Source organism: Cheilinus undulatus, linkage group 13, assembly GCF_018320785.1.
Source record: "Cheilinus undulatus linkage group 13, ASM1832078v1, whole genome shotgun sequence".
Lineage (NCBI taxonomy): Eukaryota > Metazoa > Chordata > Actinopteri > Labriformes > Labridae > Cheilinus > Cheilinus undulatus.
Window position 1 is genome coordinate 38,733,370 of NC_054877.1, and position 26,012 is coordinate 38,759,381.

Genomic DNA, 26,012 nt, shown 5'->3' on the forward strand with positions numbered 1-26,012 from the left:
AGTGACAAGATATTTAATGTTAAAATGATCACATTTATAATCTTCCTTGAACTAATCACACATTCTAAATCTAATACATGTAACATGTCCTAAAAAGTTGGGACAGTAGCATGTTTACATCTATGTAAAATCCCATTTTCTTCTTACAGTGCTCTGTTAGTATCTGGGTACTGAACTGCTGAAGTACTGAAAGTGAACTGTTTTCTCATTGTTGCTTGACATTCACCCTTAGTTGATTAACAGTGTGAGTTTTCCATTGTTTTATTTTGCACTTCATCATGTGCCGTACATTTACAGTGGTGGATAGGTTGGGACTGGGGGTGCAGCCAGAAGTTTTAAATATCTGGGGTTTGACTCAACCTTGGAGGGTCTGATGACATGATCCCTTAGAAATAGCAGGCAGAAATACTCTATACTTAAAGCCATTCTCAAGAGAAACTTAGATTTAGATGCTAACAAACTTCTTCATCATTTAGACAACTATGATACATTTCCACCTAAAAAAAATACCTAAAAGCGATCATCATTTTAACCCTTAGAAGTCCACAGGATATTCTTGCTGTTTTGTCAATTCTTTAAACCACTCAGAAAATGTTTACCATGCTCAGGTTTGGTATCATTTTTTACGGCACAACCTCAGCTTTATGAAATAAAAACTATTTTTGAAGTTTTGCATACTGTATTAGACATAGGATTCCCAAAAATAGAAAATAAAAAAGAGACACGTAAATGTGATAAAATGACATGTATCAAGATAAAAATGAATGTTTTTACATGGAATAAAAAATTGTCTAAAAGTGTTTTGTTGTTGTCTACTAAACAATGCTCAAGTTTAAAATAATTTAAAAATATACAGACACAAATATGGCGCTCTTTTCATTACAAGACTGTGAGGGATTCCCAAGCAGTGCAACTTAAAAATACAAAGCTGTATTAGTGAGCCAAAATCAAGGTAAAAATAAAAAATACAATTATACACATAGGAGTTTTTTATTTTTATTTTTAACTGTCACACTCTACTATACTATATGAACACAAAAACAAGTGAAATAATCCAGGTGTTTTTCTGAGCATTCTGCAACTTTCCCAGTCTTTTCTTGCCACCGTCCCAATCTTTATGGAATATGTTGGAGGCACCAAACTCAGAATGTGAATATATCTAAAAATAAATACATTAATAATTGTGTTAGTTTGAACATTAAGTATCTTGTTTTGTGTTGTTTTCAACTGAATATAAGTGGTTAAGGATTTGCAAATCACTGTATCCTGTTTTTACTCACATTTTACCCAATATCCCAACTTTTTTGTATTTGGGGTTCGTAAGATATGCTCTTATTTTGATGCAATTCAAAACTTTTTTATACAAAATGCTCCAAAGAGTCATAAAGATTTGAGGTTACTGGCAATGGCGTAAATATAACCTCTTTATGCGATTTGATAAAACGTACAGTATAATAAAATGCATTATAAATAAATCAGAAAACATTTTATTTGCAGGATGTGTAATCATAATCCCAGGGGACCCTCCCTTTAACACAACATGGTCAACAAGCTACACAAATAGCACACTGATGCTTGAGAGTGCATGTTGTGAAGGAAAAGCAAAACGCCATGCATCACAAGTCAGTCCTTCACATGTGGCAATGCAGATGTGTACCGATGAATCTGGAGCTACAGACTAAACAAACACGCAGTATGAGTGCAATGTGCAAAGAGAAATAAACGCTCAGACAATGAGTGAAGGACAGAGCAATGGCAACAACAATCAACTGCCCTAACGACTCAGAGAGACACTCTGGAGTTTCCAAATGTTGGCATATAAGAAGCTTTTCAGCCCAAGGTGACTCACTCATTAAAAATATAAGACTGCAGCAAAAATATATACCTCCTGCTTACAACTGAGCTGAAATGTCACAAAGAGAGACACTTCAACTTTAATTAGGCAGCTTCTATCTGTGACACCACGTCTGTGCAGTCATTAGTAAGAGAGAAGAAGCTAACGAGCAAAAATACAAGACACAATTGGAGTAGTGTTTCAAACTTGATTGTAACTAGGACAAAAGAATGATAAAAACAGCTATTACGCTGTCTGTGTCTCTCTCTCTCTTTCTTGTCTATCACTGTCTGTCTGTCCCTCTCTCTCACACGCCCACACTCGTACACAGAGCTCTCTTCGTCTAAAAGCAGATTTTGTGTGCTTTCTACATCCACTGTGTCTACCTCCTGCACAGAGTGTAACTGATTGTCACTGACAGAGAGGCACTCAGTTCCTAACAGCGACAGCAAACTTTTAAATTGGACCTAGAGGTGTGTGCAGGCATTCATACGGCAGTGTGAACGAGCCCCAACAGTAGGCAAACTAGAGAGGACAGTGAAAGATGTGGCGTGATGTGTGCCTCATACTAAAGCCCAGATTCAGCCGGCCCTGCAGCGTCAGACCGTCAAATGCTGACAGTCAATTATCTGCTGAGGTGAAACAAACTGCTTGGTGTCAACACGTTACCACTCTGACACTGTGGACTGTAATTAAACTCTACTGTAAAAGCCTCTGGAAATCCAAAGCTAAAGCATGCTGTCTAAATTATTTGTCAGTCTTATTTACATGATAGAAGCTTATAGGCATTGTAAATGGTGTAATGATCATTTTTCAGTGCAGTTTTCTGCCCTGTATGTTGGGTTTGAATTAGACATGATAAAGTTATTTATGCAGATATTTTTACAAAAAGTCACAACCAAAGGAAAAGTCAGATTGTAGCTCTAGGCTCCAAGCACTGGCATCACTTTTGGGCCAGTCATGAGGGATGAAAATAGGGCATGAATACTGCAGGCCAGGGGTGCTAACTATTGATCACAGGTGCCTGTTTTTGGTCAAGCTGATTAAGATCTATTGTTGGATTGAGTTTGACACTGCGCTAACACTAAAGAGCCATGTTTAGGTATGATATATATGTTGTCTAATCTAGTCTCTCAGGGGCGTTTGATGTTGCATTTCCAACTATAGTGCAAATTTAATAAATCTCTGTGAATTCTTTGCATTCCTAATCACCTTAACCTGGGGACATTTTGTGGTATTCGTTCTGTTTATTTCCAAGCCATTTTGGCTGTGTTGAATGAATATAGCTAAATTTTGCCAGAGGATTTTAATTTCTAGTTTTTAATAAATTTTGAGAACCGTCATCTCAGTTCCTTCAATTAGCCTAAATTAGATTAGTTAAACAAAAACCGACACATTTGTTCCTAAGGACAAAAAAGTCCCATTGAAAACCATTTAAAATGACATTTTTGATTCCACATTTATCTCAATATAAACAAATGCATTCATTTATGTTAAGATTTTATTTTGGACTACTAGCTTTTGTTTTTTTACTTTTTATATTTCCACCAGATGGCACTACTTTTCCCACTCAAAGCAGGCAGCAAATTTTACTTTTTACTGATTATTGCAAGGTTGCCTTGCTACTGGTATGATCAGTGTGTGTTGCTTTTGATGTTGGATAATGGTGTGTGTGTAAAACGTGTGTGAATGTGTGTTTTATTTGAGTTTTGTGGTTTTGATCTCATAAAAACAGTGGAGTTGTAAGAACATACTGGCCTTTAAAGGGTTAAAGTCCCCAAAACACAATTTATATTTGATATGTATGTTTCAGGCTGATGTGGTTTAAAAAGATTGACTCTTTTAAAACAGAAAAAATATAAAATATTTTTACCGCTGATCTTAGGAAGCTGACATTTTTTGTTACAAGTTCATTTTTGGAAGACGAGCTTCTGTGCATGGGGAGTGACCTAACTGCCCATCTGCACCCATGTTGAGCCTTTATGACGCTAACCCATTATTCACACATGCAACTGCTGCACCCTGCTTTGCAGCAGCGCAGTTTCGCTCTGACCGAAGGCAGGCCACTTCTCACGCTGGAAGTTTGTCTTGAGCAGTTTCAGATTAGAGGGCACAAAATCGCAGTGGGGATTATGAAATCATGCAGGAGTTGTGTGAGTTATGACAATCAAATAATGAGACTGTGCTTATGAGGAAAAGCCACGTGGTTCACAGTCACACCGAGTGTTATATATTAAAGGTTGGGTATTCAAGCACAACTGCTGCAAGTTTCCAACAAGTGAAGTCTTTCGTTCACTGTTAGCTTCCGACTGAAGAGCATGTGTTTTTGCCAAATGGGTCAAAAAAAAATATTAGATTAAAAAGTTGAAAAACACACTTACTTGAAGTTTTTGGTGAAACTGAACAAAACAGCAGTCGAATCTTTTAGTACATTCACTGAGGTGTATGAAGCACACAGCATGTCACATGCACACATGTTTGAATGGCACAAAAGATTTTGTGAAGGCAGAGAGGATGTCCAAGATCATGAATGCTTTAGACGTCCATGCACATCAAAAACTTTTGAAACCATTCAACCAATTGAACAGAGCTGTCCAACGGCTCAATGTGTGCCAAAGTCTTCCCAAAGCTTCCAACCTCATTAAAAGGAAGAGTGCAACTTTGTGGAGACATTTTGGAACAAATTGAAGGAAATAAATTCTTTTAGGAGTGATCGAATGTGAAGAAACTTGGATCTTCCAATACGATCCTGAGACAAAAACAGCAGTCAGTGCAAAGGAAATCACCATCGTCATTTTTAACATTACGGTTGTAATTTTGGAGGGATGGGTTCCAAAAGGGTCAATGGTGAATCAACAACAGGTTTTAGAAAAATTGCAAGAAAAAAGTCTGCCAGAAGAGACCACAAGTGTGGAAAAATGGTTTCATTCTTCATCAAGACGATGTGCCAGCTCACATTGTGCTCTCGATAAAGCAGTTTCTGGACCAAAACCAAATCATGGTGCTTGATCACCCTCCCTGTTCAGCTGATCTAGCACTGTGTGACTTTTTCCAAAGATCAAATTTGTGCTCAAGGAACACGTTTAGAGTCTGTGTCAGGAGTTGAGAAAAGAACCACAGAGGTGCTGAGATAACTGTCAACAGCGTATTATTTTGCCTTCTTGAGGTTGATTTCCCGTTCATTTTGACATAATTCTGTGATTTTATTGCTTCAGTCATGAGTGGGTACATTATGAAGTTAATAGGTTAATATTTGCTACAAAGGATGAGTAGTTTCATGTAAAATTCTGTGGTTTTCCCACTCAACAGTTAGGCAAACTTTTCCTGGTCACTGGTCCGACAGTAGCTCAGTAAACCACTGACCTCAGTGACCTTTTGCTTGTGCTTCAGGATGACACATGAATGTGATAGTGGTGATTTGTCATTCATTTTGACATGATTTCATAGTTTTTTCTGCTTCTATCATGGGTGATTACATTGGGAAATTAAGAGGTTTATGGTTTCTACAAAGGGGGTGTTATTTATTGTAATTTTTTGTGGTTTTCAATCTCAAAATTTAACTTTCCTTCATTGATGGAGCTACCACAGGATGAGACACGATGTTGATAAAGTGATGATTTACTGTCAGTAGTCTATGCACTGTGTTGTATTTTGAAGTTGTCTGGCTCTGCAGTGTGGAAAAGCTTTTGGTGCTCTTCGCTCTTCTTTCAACAAAGAAATATTGTCCATATCTGATGAAAACTGCTGCTATTGCAACATCCACACTAATCTCTTGATAAGCATTGTTTGCAGGCTTGCAGTGCAACTAAACCATGATTGCTGCCACCACCTTGTTCTCTTTAAACAACACTGGTTCATACATTCATTCTCAGACTGGAGCTTTGCAAGATCTGCCTACTGACAGACAATAAATCTGGTCAATCCGTCAGCTTTGCAAGATTATGAAATTCAAATGATTTTGAAATTTGGTAAGGGGAAGCCTAAAGACAAAGATATTTTGCATTGTTCCAGGTCTGATTCCTAAATCCAGAGTGTTTCCATGTGACTGAGGTCTTTCTACATTTTTGTTAACCAGTGGCTGCTTCTTTAGGTTGCTTGCCTTTCAAACTAACCAGAATATGTGCTCTGGCTCTTTCTGCTCCTCACTTAAATTAAAATGAGAGCTATGGGGCCAATGATGGCAGGTATACCACTATCACATCAAATTAGTTGGCTTGTTATCAGTTGTTAACTAATTGTAATAAAGCATTTTAAGATGGCAGGGCCGCGGTACCCCTCTCTGATTCTAATGCAGACGACTCAGACACATGGTTTAAACTGCACCAGGCTAGCTGTCACATGTGCACTGGCTGTGTCCGGTGCAGAGCAGTTGTAAATGAAAAAGTGATGATCAGGCATCACTGTCTCCAGAAATGTCCTCGACAGCAAAACCAATCGTACTTCAGGTTTATAGAGGATTTTAAAGTTTTCAGTGGCTGCTTCATGAAAATATCTCCTTTAATAGCATTTAAGCATCTTTACAACTTTTGAACAAAATTTCCAGAGGCTTTTAAACTGGAGGTCTCCACATAATTGACAAATTTTCTTCCATAATTAAGTTCCATTTGGTGAATCTGGCCCTCAGTAAGATCAGTGAGAGTGGAAAGGGAGCGGAACAAAGGGCTTCATTAACAAGCCAGAGCTCATTTTTAATAAAAATGTCTTCTATTTTTCCTCACCTTGGGTCCTTCTGGATGCTATCCACTGATGGGGACCGGCCCAAGGCTGCTTCAGGGGGCAGGGTGGGCCCTGACTTGCTGTAAGGCGACTCAGTGGAGGGGCAGAATTGCAGAGTGCGGTACGGGTTGGCGTAGTCGGCCGCTCCACTTCCTGTGGCAAAGCTGCCTCTCTGAAAGGTGGCCGTGGCGCTCTGGCTTCCCGTTCGCTGCAAGGGGATTGGGTCGACACCAGGGGAGGGCGGGGCTAAAGCAGGAAGAGGAGCGTAGGGAAAGAGCAGATAGTTGAGGACCTCTTGGTATAACTGGTTCACCACTGGGTTTGAAGTTAAAGAGAAGGAGTGGGGGAGTCAGAAGAGGAGAAAGCAAGCACGAGTGCCAACACGGGGGTCATCACATACATAAACAAACACAAAAAAGCAACAACAACAGCACCAGTGGAACAAAAACAGCAAGAAAGAAAAAAGCAGAAAGGGAAGAAAATAAAGTTATGACATAGAACATAAAATGTGCAAGCTTACTGCAGATGCAACTCCACAGATGGGGCATTTTCAGGTGAACTGATCATATTTTTTGTTAAAAAATTTTTCACAAAACAGACAGAAACAAATGTAACAGGCATGCAAAAGAACTTTAACACAAAAGACAGGCAGTGTTTCCTTGTTGGTCTATCTGTTAGGGCAGCTGGCCTGTAGGGCAGCTGGATGTGCGTGACCTGCTGCAGGGATGGAGGTCTAGGTGATTAACTAGCAATATAAGTAACTAAAATCAGCTCCACATGCCCCTTTACCTTTTTATTGGTTTTATGAATTAATCATGGTTTGTACAATTTGGCTTTCTAACAAAAAAACCTCTTTAATGTCAAAATGAAAAAGATTCCTACAAAGCAACACCAATCAAACAAAATATGTAATATAAATAAGTGACTGCCTGAATATTCACCCCTCAGTAGATGCACTTTTAGCTGCATTCAAAGCACTGAGTCTGTGTAGATAGGTCTCAATCAGGCTTGCACATCTGGACACTGCAATTTTACTCCATGCTTCTTTGCAAAACTGCTCAAGCTTTCTCAGGTTGCACAGGGATTGGGCATGAACAACCCTTTTCAAGTCCAGACACAAATTCTCTATTGCACTGAGATCTGGGCTATAAGCGATGGTGTGTTTGTGGTGATGCGCAGTGTTTGGTGTCCGCAGAACATAGCGTCTTTTCTGTTGGCAAAAAAAGCACCATTTTGGTCTCATCAGACTAAAGAACTTTTTTCCACTTGACAATGGAGTCTCCCACATGCCTTCTGGTGAACCAGATTTAATCTAAGTTTTTGTTTCAAACAGTGGCTTCCTCTTCCCATAAAGCTTTGAACAGCCCAGCCAACAGTGGTTGTATGCAGAGTCTCTCCCATCTCAGCTGCTGAAGCTTGTAGACATAAATGTCTTGGTGGCATTTTTCACTAGTCTCCTTTTTTGCACGGTCACTCAGTTTGGGAGAAAGGCCTAATCTAGGCGGATTTACACAGGTGCCATATTCTCTCTATTCAGGGGCGTAGCTAGGGATTTAGGGCCCCCAGAAAGAATATTAACACAGGGGTCCCCTTGACCAGCTAGCCAAGCAACAGATATAGCTTCATTTTACAAATATCTGCATTTTAATGTATGTTGGAACAATAATTTCCCCATTTATAAGCAGCATTTTTACTATGGTTATATTAAATTTACTTGCATTTTTCGCAGTGCTGGACTACACCATTTGGACATTTCTAAAGGAGGAGCAGAGGCCCCCCAGTATTTTATTTTATTCTATTTTATACAAATTTCAGTGTGTTGGCCAATTAGTTTAGTCGCTTTTGATTTGATAATGACACTACTTAATGAGAAAATATAAATTTAAAGACACTTTTCATTGCAGGCTTCTCAATAGCCCCTCCCTACTGTGGGTGTGGGTAATCAGTACCCTTTTTCCCCCCGTGCTACACCCGAGCCTCTATTTCTTAATTGAACTCTGGGGGATGTTCAGTGGCTTGCATTCATCCCTTGGCCTACACTTTTCAATACTCTTTTTTGAGTTTTCTGGAGTTTTCTTTTGTCTTCATGGTGTAATGGTATCCAGGAATGCTGATTAACAAGTGAGCAGACCTTCCAGACACAGGTGTCTTTATACTCCAAACACTTGAGACACATTCACTGCACTCAGGTGATCTCCATTTTAGCAATTGTGAGACTACTAGCAGCAATTGGCTGGACCTTTGTTGAAATAGATTAATCATTTTAAAAGGGGTGAATATTTATTACATTAAATATTTTTATTTAATTTACATGATGTTGTAGAAATCTGTTTTCACTTTGACATTAAAGAGTTTTATTTGTTAAATTTTTAGTGGTATAATTCACATTGTATTGAACATGATTGATTTATAAAATCAATAAAGGCAAAACATCCAGGGGGTGAATACCTTTATTAGGCAATGTAGAGCATAAAGGAATGTATATGGAGTTTCTTTATTTCAGATGAAAATGAAAATCTGCCTTTTAAGCTCGGCCGGATAACAAAGGCTACCAGATTAATAGACTGGGAGTGATATGGGCCCTAAAGAGCCCCCTCTTGTTAATCCAGTCAGACTGCAGGGACATGAAGACGTCATAATACCTCCGCCCTGCAGACCTCCTGTCGCTCTCAAACACAGCGAGGAATTGTTTTCTTGTTTAGCAGCGCTTCAAAAACCACTTGGGCATGATAGTTGACGCGGTTCCAGCGGCGTGCTCTGAGTGAGGTGAGCCGGGTCACTTTGTGTGCGTTTGTGTTCGTGTTTAGCGACTGAACAGCAGGGACCCAGAGGAGGCCCCAGGAAATTCACCTGTGATGTGAAGCCGAGTGTAAAGTGATGTCTGCTTGTTTCCAACTCTCTTTATCATCTTCGAACTATTTGAACTGACCTTGAAACACAGACAGGCTTCAGCAGCGACTTTGTGTCGCACAGACAAAAAAAAAAAAAAACACAGATCTTAAATTTGACAAAAAGAAAGAGGATTTGAGTGAGTGCTGCTGTCGTGACTTAAATCCTCTGCCTCACAGCTGTTGGTAAAGACTGAATTCTCTTCATGCATCAAAGTGACTTTTCAGAGTGAACGGATGGTAAACAAGACAAAAATGAACTCAAATCTCAGACTTATTAGGTTGAATCTATTTAGGTGCAAAAACTTGTGGACTTTTCTTCTTATTTACTCCTCTCTCTGTTTTTCTCCATGCAACAACATTCTTGGTTCAGGCGACCAAACCGGCGGCGCAGCATCAACAACATTTTAGGACACGGTTGATTTGCTTTGATTTCAAAGCGCCCGAGCAAACACCCGTGGGATTAATTGAGATTAATTTTCAGCCTAGAAAACTAATTAGTTAACAGACTGTGACTGAGAGACAAATTGCCATTGAGACCCCAATTGGATTTGCCCACCTGATCTGGTAAACAGCACTACATGATCAGATGGGATGAGGAAATCTCTCATGTACAGCAGCCTTTAATGTAACACGCACCATTTAAAACACATAACTCTTCCTAGAGTGTGTGTTTTTCTGTTCTAAGTCTCAGCATGCTGAAGCCTTTCTTTGATGCATCCTTTATTCAGAGTTTCATGCGATGTCTGCCTCCTCTTGTTGATTTTTAAATATAGATGGTTCAGGTGCCGCTGCAGCTATTTGTGGTTTTGGGTGACTTCAAGCTCAGTCTTACTAAATTTATCTTTTCTTTCTTTTCAATTCCTTCCTTCATCTCCTTGTCTCAGATTCTTCAATCCATCCCTCACTCATCATTTTAAACATTTATCTGGGTACCGTAGACGTAAACCCCCTCTCCTATCCCAGCACATATCATTTGTAAAAATGCTGTGCACCCCTTGCATTTACCTGTCTATCAAATGTTTGCTCTCTGCTCAGCCTCACCCCCGTAAATCCTTCTCTCTACTCCCCTGTGCCTTCTTGGATACAGTTTTGATCTCTCTTTACACCTTAAATAAATAACCCTCCATCTTGTGACTTTATCTTCCAAAGCCTCTGTATCCCTGCTCTCGGCTCACCTTGTCCTCTCAGGTTGGGTTTGGTGTAGACTCGGTCCTCGTAGATGGGGTCGATGTGGTGCTCAGGGGACTGCAGGGGCCGGAGCTCGGAGCCTAGGTGGCTGTGCTGGCTGCTGTATGAACCTCTGGAGCCTGGAAACATAAGGAGAAGAGAATTAGGGTGGATGGATAAGTGGTTAGTTGGACAAAAACACAAACACTATAAGGACAAAAGTATTCAGCCACACCTGTTAATTATCAAAACTCAGGTGTTTCAATCAGATGTGTTGCCACAGGTGTCTTGAATTAAGCACCTAGACATTCAGTCTCCATATGCAAACATTTGTGATAAAGAATAGCTAAGTGGCTACTGTGATGCATGCCACCTTTCAATAAGACTATTCTTGATATTACATCTCTGCTGGATATTCCACAGTCAACTGGAAGTGAAATTATAAAAAAGAGTTTAGGAACAACAGCAACTCAGCCACAAAGTGGAGGACCACATAAAATCAGCTGCTGAGACAGGTGATTCTATAGCTGAAGAGTTCTGAGCTTCTTCTGGCATTAATGTAAGCACAAAAACTTTGCAGCTAGAGCTCCGTGGAATGGGTTTTTATGGCTGAGCAACTACCTTAGGTCCCTTGGTCATACTAATCCCATGTGGATAGGTCAGACTGAAGTGAAAGGAGCAACAATCTTGGGTTGTATAGAAAATCTGTGCATATTTATGATATTTTAAAGGCACCAGTTTCAAACCAGTTCATCCAAAAGTCTGAGAAGTATCAAAGACAACTGGAGCAACAGTGTGGTGTGCACATAGACCAGGGGTCATCAACTACATTTATACAAGGGCCAGGTTTTTCCTCGATGGATGCTTTGGGGGCCAGACTTTCAAATAAACTTAAAACAAGAGACATTTTAGTCTAAGTAACAAAATTTTAAAAATATTGTATTTTATTTCAAATGTCTGCCATATTTAGCCTCTAAAAATAAGATCAGTCCCTATACTGTTGCCAACCACAAGGGGGCGATTGAGATATTTTAGTTTAATACTCAGGGCTGTTGTGTTCTCCATCACTGTGTTTAAAGCTAATATGGTGTGCCCTGATAGGAGAAAAACCTGTGCAAGAAAGAGTATATCTAGTGTTGATTCTCAGGCAGGAAACACTTGAGGTCAAAAGAAAACCATATTTTTAAACAAGAATGAACTCAAAATATGTGTTAATCATGCATCATATTTGCTAACAATGGGTGACAGGTGGATTTCTGTAAAATCAATATAACATTTAACCAATCTGGACAATTTTTAGCAATCTCAATTGTTTTTTTTTTGTTTTTTTTATAGATCATTTCAAAAAGATACCTCATATAAATCAACCTATTTTTTCCTCTGCGTATTTCTGAATTTAAAAATGTTCTGGGGGCCGGATGGGAAGATGTGGGGGGCCTAATGTGGCCCTCAGGCCATCAGTTGATGACCACTGACATAGACAGACAGACACATCACCAAGAAAACCTCCTGATGATGCGTCAAAACTTTTTAGCAATATTTGAGAGGTTTTTCGAAATTCAGGTGTTTCCATTACCAGTTTTTTTTAATTGCACTATTTAGATTTTGTGCATTTCTAATGAAAATGCAGCTAGAGATGTATCAATAGGGTCCTTTTGTCACAGTATGGATTTTTAGTCCCCTTGTTTCTAATTGTTTTTTATGTTTCATTGTCCGTAAATCAATATGAAATTCAAGGAAAAGACTTTTAAAGTATTGGTAAATGAGGCCAAATCAACCCAAAGAAAGGAAAGGTCTGCTACTATGAGCTGTAGTTTTGGTCGTCTCCTCAGCAGAAAGAGTTAAGTTCATTACTGAATAGTTCAGATATTCATGAGATTTGGATTGTAATAAATTTTGGATAAAACCTCCAGCCAATTTAATCTAATATTTGATACTGTGTTTCTTTTCAGTGCTGGTGCTCACACTGATGAATTCCAATTAGTCATAAAAGGAAAGTGGGTTCATGTGACCTCAACTATTATGAGCTAGAAATCATTAATTTATGATACCACAGAATAGAAAAAAATCTAAAATTAAAAACTTGAATTTCAGTCCAGCGAGGATATATTAAATAAAACGTTCAGCAATTAACCCCAGGACCTGCACACTTATGAAGGTATTCTGAGGAAGGTAAGAGCTGGTTTTACTTCACTTTTAGTTGTTAGAAAAACCATCAGAGACCAAAAAATGTCCAATGAAGGGTGAATTTTAGATATATAAATATATTTCATATTATCTACATATAAAAATGCATTTCAAAGTGGATCAATGACACCACAATACTTCACAAAACCACACATATAAAGTAGAAATGAAGTTGTCTTGACCTCTACCTGCCAGGCTTCCAGGCCTTTGCAGGGTTGCGTTGGCGTACAGCTCATGGGAAATCTTGTAGCTGTCTGCTCCGATGTGATGCAGCATCCTCTTGGTGGGGGACAGGGTGGCGTAGCTGCCCACCACCGAGCTCAGTTGGTGGATGGGTGACGAGGTGTGGTTTCCCCCCGGGGAGGCTGCCATCGGGAGCGGGGAGGAGGAGCCAGCTGCACCTGAGGCTACCATGTTGATGGGCGATGAGGTGCTGCAGACAGGGGAAAGAGAACAGTTTGATGATCTACGTTCTAAATGTTTGATACCAAAAAGAGGGAAACAGGAATTTTACCTCTACACCAAAAATATCTTATACTTGAATATGGAGCCTTGGTCCATGCAGGATAAATGTTTATTGAAGTGCCCTGAATATTTGTTTGGTGTTTTTGTATTTAGTTTTTTCCTTTCCATATTGCAAATTGTGATGTGAGTGAAATTTTTGACACTACTGCCCACTTAATCGATCAATTAATGTAAACTTAAGATGTTTTTTATTCCTCCAACATTTGATTATTCAGGGCTTTATCACTTAAAATCATCCATTAAGGAGCATCATCTGTTAAATCCCTGCATATCTGATTTGGAGTTGTATTATATATTATATAAATATTATGTATATTTAACGGCTTTAATAGTTACAAATCAAGTCAATCCATCAGTGTTAGGCTCAGTCCCATTTCTAACCCTGCTCATGTTTTGAATGCCCCATTGTCACTTAAAGCAGAGTTACTATGGGTCATGGTGAAATTTGACTCTACAAAGTGTAATAACCCTTAAAGTTTCTGATATATCATCAGTAATTATTGGAAGCATTCACATATAAAGATGCAACAACAGTATTGACATTTCTACAAAAAGTAATTTGGTAGCGATTTATTTAAGTGGCTCCTTTTTAACCTAGTATTTTTTCAGTAATGTTTGTGATTATCTAGTAATTTCTCAAGAATAACCTGGACAAAATCTTGTAATAAACTGGTATTTTAACAAGCAATAGCCGGTAAAAAACATAGGAAGTATTTACACTGTAATAATTATCAAGTAATTCCTCATAATGCTGTGTCAATTCTCTGGTAATTAAGTGGTATTTTACCTCAGCCCTAACCCAAATCCTGACTCCCTAACCCTAACCCCAGAATATTTTGGCAATTTTCTGTAATTAGGTGATATTTTACCCTATACCCCCTACCCAGACCTTAACCCTAACCCTTACCCACTTACCCTGACCCTTACCTCCTAACCCTAACTCTCATAATATTTGGCAGTTTTCCATGATTAAATGGTATTACACTTTACCACTAACCCTAAACCATACCCTCTAACCCTAATCCCCATAATATTTTGGCAATTTTCTGTAATTAAGTGTTATCTTACCTTACCCCTAACCCCGACCCCCTACCCTAACCTTAACCCTTGTAATATTCTGGTAATTCTCCAAAATTAGGTGGTATTTTACCTTACCCCTAACCCTAACCGCCTAACCCTAACCCTCATAATATTCTGGCAATTTTCTGTGATTAAATGGTATTACATGTTACCCACTAACCCTAACCCCCTACCCTGAACCTTCCACCCAACCCTCATCTTCATAATATCTTGGCAATTTTCTGTAATCGAGTGGTATTTTACCTTACCCCCTACCCTAACCTTAACTCTTGTAATATTTTGGCAATTCTCCAGAATTATGTGGTATTTAACCTTAACCCTAACCTCCTACCCTTGTGATATTTGGGCGATTTTCCATACATGGGTGGTATTTTACCAAGCAATTTCTTAGAAATAAGATGACAATTTTCTATAAAGGTTGCTTAATAATTCCCAGGTAATTTTCATTATTTAAGCCCACTAAATTAAATTGAGTCCTTCTTGAATGAATTAAACATATTTTTTAGGGTAAGTGTGGGGTAAGGGTAGATAAAAGGTTTAGGGTTGGGGGTTAGGGTCAAAAAGCATCTAATTCCCAGAGTATTTCCACAATATTTCAAGGGATTACTTGATAATACATTATTACTTAGGTAAACACTTCCTTATTATTACCTTTTTCTGAGTTATTACCTGATAAAATACCAACTTTTAACAGCTTGTTATCAGTGCACAGTTCAAAAGCCTACATCTCTGCTGCAGGGATTGGTGCTGTTGCCTCATAACAAAAAGGTTCATTTCCCAGCTAGAGCCTGTGCAGAGTTTGCATGTTTTTAATTAATTAAATTACCTGCCCTGCCATTCTAACACAACTGGGATTGGGTGTGAGCTTTAATCTCTTAGTAGAACCAAAAGGACCGACCCTCATGTATCGGTGCACACATGTCTGAATAATGTGGGTGCAAGAGAACATCCATACAAAGTATAGTATTTATCATCTTGCACTTTGACATAGGAATGTTTGTAAATTAAAAATACAGCTCTGACTATCCTTAGCTACAGAATCTGGTGGTAGATCAACGGAACTACAAATATTAAGTATTACAAGAGCTACAGCGTGCATGAGTTGCTCTCATTATGTGAGGAAAAACTGGTTATGGATTTTGTATGGCTTGAAACTGACACGTTCTCTGTTTGGTGCCAAAACCTTTAACAAACAGCTGTGATATGCTTTTAAATTGTGATGCCATGACTCATCTTGTCTTATTGGAAGATCTGGTAAACATTGAGCTCTACAGGCAGCATTTAAACAAAGGCAGAGCAATGTCACTGCTTTATTTCTATCACAGTCAGAGCTGTGTCATCAAGGCTAAAAATGAGTGTCAGTGGGGGGTATTCTGTTGTCCTCCAGCAGAGGCTATTTCCTGTTTGTGCTTTCTGATGATTTTTGTAAGCATTGAGCTCAATATCAAACTTCTTCTTCATTTCTTAAATGTTCTTCCTCCCCCTTAACTTCTGCTACCTTCTTACATACAGCATGTTTTTTTTTGGTTAGAAAATCTCTCTCTACGTTAACAAAGAAATCATTTATTTGTTACACATTGTGTGAGAGTTATCTTGCATCTTTATTTTATTTATTCCTCTTACAGTATTTCTATTCATCATTTCTATTCTCTCTTGTAGATTTCACTGCTGGAAGCCAAAACAGATATACAGTAACAGTGCTGTGATAAAGTTCTTTTCTGTCTTTTTTTTTTTTTTTTTTTTTGCACATTTGTCACTCTTAGATGTTTCATATCATCAAACAAATCCTACCTGGCGCTCTATGAAAAAGACTAGGTTAAAACCACTCTTCTTTGCAGAATTGTTTTATTTATTGTTTTATTTAGCCACATTTGAGGGTCTGCAAGCACGAACAGCCTTTTTCAGGTCATGCCACAGCATCTCAATCAGATTTAAGTCTGAACTTTGACTACGCCACTCCAAAACCTTCGTTTTAAAGCATTCTGAGGTGGACTAGCTGGTGTGTTTCAGATCCTTGTCCTGCTGCATAACCCAAGAGCTCTTGAGCTTGAAGTGATGAACTGATGGCCGGATGTTGGCCTTCAGGATTTTCTGTAGAGAGCAGAATTCATGGTTGCATCAACTGCGGCAAGTCATCCAGGTTCTGAAGCAGCAAAGCAACCCCAGACCACCAGACTACCACCACCATGTTTGATTGTTGTTTTGATGTTCTTTTTTTTTTTTTTTTTATAAAATACTGTGTTAGTTTTACTCCAGATATAACGGGATGCACACCTTCAAAAATGTTCAACTTTTGTCTCGTCAGTCCTAAGAATATTTTCCCAAAAGTCTTTGGGGATCATCAGGATCTTCATAGGCAAATGTGAGACAAGCCTTTGTGTTCTTTCTGGTCAGCAGTGGTTTTCACCTTGGAACCAAGAGAGTGGCCCACTCTGACGTTACTGTAGGAAACTGAGTGTAAAAACCAGAGACCTGAGACTGAGACAGGAGGGAGGTGTGGTGAACAGTCAGAACTCTTTTTATTTTAATTTGACAGAATTTCCACTTGCTGTATTTGAAAACTTCACAAGCTCTGCAAGAATTAGAAATAAAGTCTTGTTGCTTTGAACAACATTTGGTCACACAGCATGAGCTTGTAATGAGTGGCCCACCAGCAATCTGCTGCTTTATTGGGACTTTAACACTGTGACATTTTTCAATGTACAATCAAAGCAGTGCCTCAGGACTTTCAGTACATTACTGAATTATAATTGTGCATGAAGCCATTTCATCTATAGAATCTTGTATGCCTTTATTTAAAGGACTCTTAATTGCTCACATGTTAATGTTTTTATAATGAGCTATATAAATAAAGTGGATAGGATTGGACATGAGGAAAAACAACAGGAAATTATCTTTTTTTAAATACAAGTATATCAAAAAGTGTTTGTGTTACTTTTACATAGTCTGTTATTTACAGCAGAACTTCTCTGTTGTGGAAAAACTACTGAATTTTTTCAGCTTTACTTGAATAAAGGTATTAAGGCACAATCACCAGGCCCAGTTGACGTGTACCATGCTGAAGAATGAGTATCATGAGACTGGTAAGCTCATGTGTTAGTGCACCCCTAGAGGCATGAAAAAGCTGAAAGCCTTAGCGATGGAGTTTAACATGAACATACAAGCAGCTAGCTTTACTGTAGAACAAACCACATACCACTGCAAATGTTGGGGCACTGTCTCAAATGTAGAATACAGAAACAGAATGCAAGGATCGTCAATCTAATAAGCCTATATTTCATTCATAATAGAACAGAAACAACATATTGGACAACAAAACTGGGACATTTCAATTTTATGAAAAATATTCATTTTGAATTTTAACACATATCAAAAAAGAAGGAAGAAGGGACAGGGCTATGTATACCATTGTGTAGCATCCCCTCATCTTTTAACTGTAAACATCTGAGAGGTAGATGTAGCAGCTCAACAGTCCTGGCTCTTCTCTGCCAGATTTTTCCCTTTGAGACGCTTCCAGTGTTTTCTGTTGGTGAAAGGTCTAGACTGCAGGCAGGCCAGTTAAGCACCCAGACTCTTTAATTGTGAAGCCATGCTGTTGTGACCAATGTGGTATGTGGTTTAGCATTGTCTTGCTGAAATACGCAAGGTCTTTCCTGAAAGAGACGCTGTCTAAATGGGAGCATCCATTTCCATCCAACCATTTTCATGTGGGGTCACAAGGGGGTTTAGCCTATCCTGGCTGTCACTGGGCAAGAGGAGGGGTACAGGCATGCTCACACACATCTACAGCTAATTTAGAGTCACCAAACCTTCTTGCGGTGAAGGAACAGCGCCAACCCCTGCAGCAGAGATGCACGCTTTTGAACTCTCCACTGATAACAAGCTGCCTTGTCACTTGCTCTTCCTCCTGTCTGCAGGACACAGCATCCATGGTTTCCAGAAAAATGTTCAATTTTTGATGCATCTGACCACAGAACAGTTTTCCATTTTCCATCAATTCATTCTAAATGAGGTTTGACCAAAAGAAGACGTCAGCGTCTCTGGATTTGTTCACATTTGGCTTCTTCTTTGCATTTGTGGATGGCACAGTGAACTGTGTTGACATTTAGTGATTTCTGGAAGTGTTCCTGTGCCCATACAATGATTTCAAAACAGAATAATTACTGTTTTTAATGCAATAAAATCCACAGGCCTAAAGATCACAATCATCCAATACTGACCTTCAGCCCTGTCACTTTTGCACAGAGATTTCTCCAGATTCTCTGAATCTTTTGATGGAATAATGTACTGTAGATGGTGGGATATTCAGAGTCTTTGAAATTACAAGTCAAGGAACATTTTTCTGAAATTGTTCCACAATTTTAGTGCAGATTAGTGAACCTCTGCCATCTTAACCTCAGTGCAAAATGCTCCTCTGTTAATCATTAGTTGCCACTGTTGCTCTTTGTTGCACTGTCCCAACATTTTTCAGAAATGTTGCTGTCATCTAATTCCAAATGAGCTTATATTTTCCTGAAATGGTAAAACGTATCAGTTTCAACATCTGATATGTGCTATTCTAAATACAAAGTGAGATTAGGAGGTTTGCAAACCATTGCATTCTGTTTTATTTTCCTTTCTACGTAGCGTCTAGCAACTTTTTTGGAATTAATCTCAAATGTAAAATTGCAGCTGTACACAGTATAAGAAAGTCTGTTTTTGAAGGCTAATAGATGAGATGTACTTTTTTCAATAAATCAGCTCTCCACAAGGTGTATTTACTGGATAAATACCATTGTTCTCTTAAAATACAGGAAATGACCTGATGAAGGCTGACTTAAATACACAACTGATTGAAGCAAATTTTTAATAATGTGCACGAGTGCAGTGTGTGATTGTGGCGACTGCATAAGTGGTAATGACAGCGCATCCTACAGTACCTAAGCTGCACCGCTGCACAAGAGGCATCCAACTTTTGAGAGGAAAATATTAAGTGCACGGGTGCAGATAATAAACTGTTTCAACTCCCTACAGATCTGAAGTAATTTGCTGATTATGTGACACTATAAACCCCTTAATAAATTCCCTGGACACACAGCCGCTTAACTGACCTGTAAGACTTGGCAAGTCGACTGGGTGACTGTTTGGGCGAAGACACCCTCTGAAGCGTGGCGTAGCTGGGCATGTCAGAGGAGGCCGATCCCAGGCGCTGCAGCTTGGTAGGGGATCCCACCGCCTGCAGAGGGGAGCTCACACGCTGTAATAGAAGACATGCCTTTCATTAAAGGAGGATGTCACTCACTTTAAATATTCATCTCTCTCTTCTTATTCCTGTCATTATTTTCAGAGAGATGAAAAAGTCCCCCTGGAGCAGAATAAGCAGAGAGCAGAGACTCTAATCTGCAATAAGATCCTGATGAAGAGCTCAGAGCAATCACACCAAACATGAAGGGATGACTCTGAACTTTTACAACCAAATGAACTTGAAAATGTGACTGTGAGCAAATGAGCCCACAGAATTCTTAATATTTTTTTCCAATTTGTTCCAAAATAAGGTCAGTCTTGCAGAACTAAAGGTACATTTTTAAAGATTCATCAATATTAATGACAGCGGTCAAGATGTGCAGATACTGCAAATCTGTGACACATTTGAATAGCACTGATAAACTTGTTAAATAAATTCAAAGACATGATAACACAGTGTTTTTAAAATCTCAAACTCAGAGTCCTGAATCTGGTCCAGCTAAAGAGACAATAACAAAGAAAATCATCACCTGAAGCCAGGGTTTAATACTGCATTGTGGCCGTCTGCTGACCGACCAAACATGAAGCTGCTGCAGAATCTATTGTGCTAATCACGGGAAGATACGGGAAAAGCTATTAAATCTATTGCCGCCATGATAGCATTAAAAAGCAAGATTAAGAGTCAGCACAGTTGGCCACACAGCCGTGCAATAGCTGGTGTTTTGAACATACAAAGGACTTTGCACTGCTGACAAATTAAACTACACTGCTAAATGTCACACCAAATGAGAGATTTCATATTTTGCAGGGTGAGTTCACTCTGTATGATACATAAATTATGCATGGCAGTATTGCAAGATTTGTTTAGTGGCAAATAGTCTGCCTTCTTTATATATACAGCGGTGTAAGCAGGTATATGTAGCATGCAGACTTATTTTTCAGTCACCTTAGGGAATACCCACTTCATAATTTCCAACTCCTACAATGAAAGGCAATGAAAAAAGTAATCACAGTTGTGCCTTATCCCCAAAACTGCAAAGTAATAAAGAACAGAACATTAAAAATATAGAATTATGTATTCATCTTGGCTTATAGTCCGTGGGCCAGTGATCATAAAATCTGCTCTTTTTGGCTGTTAATTTCATTAATGGTCCTCAGAGGAGCTAAAAGACACCGTGCAAATACTAAAGCCCTATTTTCAGGTGGTTTAAATATGCAAGATTACACAAGCTTACATGCCTTTGTAGAACACTTAAAATTATGTGGGATAAATTAAAAGTATACCCACTTTTCCAGGCACAATTACACCACTGTGCATTGAAAAAGCATTCAGACCCTATTCAGATTTTTAAATTTTATGTTGCAGCCTGATGCTTCAGCCAAGGAAAAAACATTTTTATTCTCATTAATCTACACTCAGTACCCCGCCATAACAAAGTGGAAGAAGAATTTTAAAAATGTTCTTTGCTGAGATGTTTCTACACCCTGTTTGGAGTCTAACCGTGGTACATTTAATTGACTTGACATGATTTGGAAATGCACACACATAACTCTATAGAAGGCCTCACAGCTCAGAGCAAAAACCAAGCCATGAGGTCAAAGGAACTGCCTGCAGAGCTCAGAGACAGGATGGTTCAGATCTGAGGAAGGCTACAAAAAACATTCTGCTGCAATGAAGGTTCCCATGATCACAGTGGCCTCCATAATTCTCAATGGAGGAAGTTTGGCACAACCAGGACTCTTCCAAGAGCCCGGCCAAACTGAGCAAAGGGCCTTAGTAAGAGAGGTGATCTGATTGAGCTCCAGAGCTCCCATGTGGACAAAGCTCCAGAAGGACAACCATCACTGCAGCGCTACACTGATCTGTGCTTTATGGCAGAGCAGCTTGGCTGCTTGGAATTTGCAAAAAACTCAGAGTGAAAGCCACCTCAGCTAACTTCAATGAATGATTGGAGGAACTTTGGCTAAATGAGTGTTAAGAGTCTAAACATGAATGTCAACATCAAATTTAATTGATTTGCAAACATGTTTTGAATTCTGTTTTCTCATTGTCATGATGGGGTACTGAATGTAGATTAATGAGAATAAAATGTTTTTTGTCTTTTTTTTCACTGTCGCATCAGGCTGCAACATAACATGTTTAAAAAGTGAACTGGGTCTAAATACTTTCTGAATGCACTGTATCTGTAGGCGAGATTTGTCAAACACTGAATTGAACTGAGGCAGAGATTTGGTAATCTTTCAGCCTTTTGCTAACCAATCTCAAATTGATCACATAAGCCGTAGCCACGAGCAGACAAATGTCCAGATAACCAGCCACAACACAGCCTTCTTCTTTCTTTTCCTCTTAGTGTTGTTTATGTTTTCTCCTGGCATTCTGTTTCCATTATCTCACTCTTTTCAAGCTAACTAGATAGAAATGAAGATTTTACTCCAGAATAGCTATGTAGCTTTGTCTTTTACTCTTGTGGTTGCCTTTGATAGTGAAAGCTCTTCAGAGAAAGAGCAGACAGGACAGATTGGCATGCATTTGAAGGCTGGAGTTAAACCAGGGTCATTGGTGGGAGGACTCAGCTACTATAAGCTGGAAAATGTGATTAACCAGGTGTCAACGTTTTTAAGCTAAAATTGGAAACCCTGAGCTGTAAATTTGTTATCCAAGTAAGGTTATGGCTGTTGTTTTGTTCCTCTAAATGCTGATAAGCAGATTAGATACAGTCAGCAGCTGAAATAACATCCATCCATCCATCCATCCATCCATCCATTTTCAATACCACTTATCCCATTGGGGGTCATGGGTAGCGGAAAGTTCCCTTGCATAAAAGTGCAAAACACAGAGGCCGGGGGGGGGGACACACACCACTCTTACCGAAACGAAACGACAACGTCCTCATCCTCCCTCATCTTTATTGGATGAAAATATGTAATTGTGAAAAGAGGGAAAATTATAGGCAAAAACCAAAATGGGTTAAAAGTTACAATAAAGTGGCAAAAGTGGTCAAAAGGGCCAAATATGAGTAAAAAGTGATCATTAACTGAAAAAACTGCCAAAAAATGCTCGTGGGTGAAAAGTAGCAAAAGAGTTGCAAAAAAATTGGCAAAAAGCTGCAGAAATGGGTTAGAAGTTGCAAATAAGTGGTTAAAAAAACTTAAAGTTGCAAAAGGATGAAAGAAGTAGAACTGGTTTAAAATGGCAATATAGTAGCAAAAATGGACATCATGTGGCAAAAGCTGTATAAAAACGGCAAAAAAAACAGTAAAAATTGATTAAAAATGGTTGAAAAGTGGAAAAACTGGATAAAAAGTGACATAAAGAAGTGAAAAAAATTGGTTTTAAATTGCAAAAAGGCAAAAAAAAAAAAAAAAAAGAAAAGCAGCAATAGTGGTTTACCACTACCAAAAAAGTAGTAAAAATGGCCAAAAATAAGAAAAAGTGGTGAAAAAAAATGACAAAAATGGATGACAAACAACAACAGTAGGCAAAAAGAAGTAAAAATGGGATAAAAGTGTCAGTATGGCCAAACAAGTGAATATAATGGTCAAACACACTGAAATATCCCCTTAAAATCAAGTTCTTTTTACCACCAAAAATATATTGTTGAACTCTCCTTTAATGCATCCCTAAACCTCTTCAATGTGTTTGAGCCCTTGTGTGCAAACTGCCAAATAAAATACATGAAGTAACAGATCATAATTTATCATAAATTTATCATAATTCATTTTTCAAGATAATTTTAAAGCTTTCTGTTGTTTTTATAACCATGGTTTTGTTTATCATCAGACTCAGTTTTCTATGGTATAAATCAAAGCTGTATCTCTCTGCAACTGCAAAAGAGAAGAGAATCAAGTTTGGAGAGCCACGGGGTGGGTTTGTGAAACTCAGGAGACAACTTTCCACTAAAATGCTCCCTCAATGTCTCAGGAATTATAGAATCAATAGAACAGGCCTTAGTAGCTCTTAGACTGTAGTTTTAGCAGAGTTACAGCATTATGAAGGATTTCACAGACAGTGTACCACAGGAGGACTGAAGGAAGCATCCGTCAGACCACAACTTAAACATCAAAGCCATCTCTTCGGGGATTTGTACCTGTGCGGGCAAAGTGGCACAGGAGTAATACATGGATGGACCCGCAGGTGCAGTCCCGCCCTCAGTGGACATGTGGAAGGCTCCGCCATGAACCTGCTGGGCAAATGAGTCTCTCTGGGACTGGGAGGGGGAGTCTGTTCCCGCTAACTGGGCTGCTGCACGGCTGGATGTCACCTGGACGAGACAGGGAGAGGAAAGAGATCAGAGAGGGGGAAGGAGAAGTAGAAGTCAGGCAGGAGGAGACAAGGAGACATGGAAATGAGAAACCAGAATAACTTTACTGGCCAGGTGGGCTCATAGAAGAAATATGACTCCTTTACTTTGCACTCCATGTGCAAACATTAACTCTTAAATGTTAACCTGAAATGACAAGCCTAAGCAATGAATAGCAATAAACAGGATAAATGAAATGTGGGAGACTGCTAAAAGAAAAAAAGCTTTTCCTCCATGAAAACACTCCAACAAAGCAAGCATAGCTATGGCTAGAGCAAACACAGCTACATTAGCATAGCTGAAGATGATGAAGCCATGTTAGCTATGTAGCTACCATAGCTACAAAGCTACATTAGCTACATTACCTATGTAGCAAATGTAACGAGATTAGATCATGCTACATTTCTGCCATTGCCACTCTGTGGTCATGGTTGGTGTGTCCACCTGCAGGTGTGAAAATAAATCCAGAAAGTCTCTCCTTGATTGTTGTTGGTGTCTTAATATTCCTGTCTTTTTAGAAATTCCCAACACAAACTCGGTTATCTTTCAGTTTGTTTGGTAAAACTCATTTTTCAAAATCTTAAACTAACATAGCTACATGGCATACATAGTAATGTTAACTACATAGCTAGCAAGCTACAGTGCTTAACAAGTTTATTAGACCACTTGTCTTAAAAAAATTAGAAAACATAAATATTTCTTTAGTTAACTTTGGTTTCCTGCCTCTTCCTTGGTCCATTTTGAAAATATCAGTCCTGATTATTGACTCCGAAGCATTGTCGACCACCCTGTGAGAACACTTTCTGTCTCGCCTTATTTTTCTTAGAGAGACCATCCAGGATTGTGAAGTGCTTTAATGTGGACTCTTTCATTTTCATTGAGCTCTCAACATTTTACCATTTTGAACAGGAATGAGGAATTTTAACTGAATTCATCTTTTTATACCCAAATTTGAGCCGGCTCACTGCACTTCTCTGAAAAGTCAGAAATTAACCAAGCATAACATTCAACCACTAAAACTCATTTTTCTGTTCAGGAATGCAAGTTCATAACTGTAATTTGACATTTTAATCAAGAAATGATAATGTGCTTTATTATTTTTTCTTTTCTTTTTTCTTTTTATAAAATTAAAATCAAAAAATCATAACTAATAGCAATTAAATGTAAGCATTAAAAACATCATTTTGGTTACATACTGATGTATCAACCATTAGAGAAACATAAAAAAGATTTTTTTTTTGCTAATTTTGTTAAGCACTGTATGTCAGCATTAGATAAATCTAACCAAGCTAAAGCGAGCCACGAGTGTTGTAGTACTCCAGAACGGCCTCTTAACACCAGTCTCAAGACCACATTTTGAATGTCTTGTTCTTGTCTTGGACTCAAGTGGATTCTTACTTGGTCTTGGGACTGGCCAGACTCGAGATTTTCCATCAAGACCAGCGAGACCAGCACTGATCTGCTACTCTTTGACTTAAGGAGAAGCACTTGATGAAACAACAAATAGCTACACCTGCAAAAACTCAGACGTCAGACCATCTTATTTCTAGTCAGAAATACCTCTGAACACTTACTTTAGGCCTCATTCACCTGACAAATCTAGATAAACATCTCATTTTCAGATATTTAAGATAATTCCAGACTTATCAGTGGTTTTGAAATACACACAAGGATTTATTATTTTTTTTAAAAAGTTAGTTGAACACATTTTTTTATGATTTGATATTTTTGCATGTTGTGCTTTGAAAGAGTTGTAAACACCTTGTTTTTATCTGTCAAATTTATTTAAAAGAAAACTAAAATTAAAGAGAGAATGCCCTTTAACTGTTCAACTGTGTCATGGTTTTTTAAAACTGATTTTTATGGTCTTGGTCTTGTCTCAGGCTTGTTGCACTCTGGTCTTGGGCAAGTACAACACTATGAGCCACACTACTTCTCAAACTGGTTTACATAATATAAAGCTTTGTTTGCAAAAAATACAGACTAAGCAACATTTCACAGTGTGGTGATTTCATGAATGTCACTGTCAGACTTCTAAAAAGTACCAGCAAATGATGTCACCTTAATCCTGACAGAGGCAACGTCTGA

General features: G+C 38.6%; 1 protein-coding gene across 10 annotated transcripts in view; it reads right to left on the reverse strand.

The window, feature by feature from the left end:
• ctnnd2b (catenin (cadherin-associated protein), delta 2b) overlaps positions 1-26,012 on the reverse strand; it is a 273,868-nt gene that overhangs the window by 74,448 nt on the left and 173,408 nt on the right. For 7 of the 10 annotated variants that reach the window (XM_041803815.1, XM_041803814.1, XM_041803820.1 and 4 more), the window contains 5 exons: positions 23,712-23,885; positions 19,491-19,636; positions 12,978-13,228; positions 10,617-10,748; positions 6,553-6,796 (listed from right to left, as the gene is read on the reverse strand). In XM_041803815.1, coding sequence (XP_041659749.1) covers positions 6,553-6,796; positions 10,617-10,748; positions 12,978-13,228; positions 19,491-19,636; positions 23,712-23,885 — 947 coding nt within the window. The remainder of the gene's footprint in view (positions 1-6,552; positions 6,797-10,616; positions 10,749-12,977; positions 13,229-19,490; positions 19,637-23,711; positions 23,886-26,012) is intronic. The other 3 variants (XM_041803823.1, XM_041803822.1, XM_041803816.1) reach the window with 1 other exon arrangement.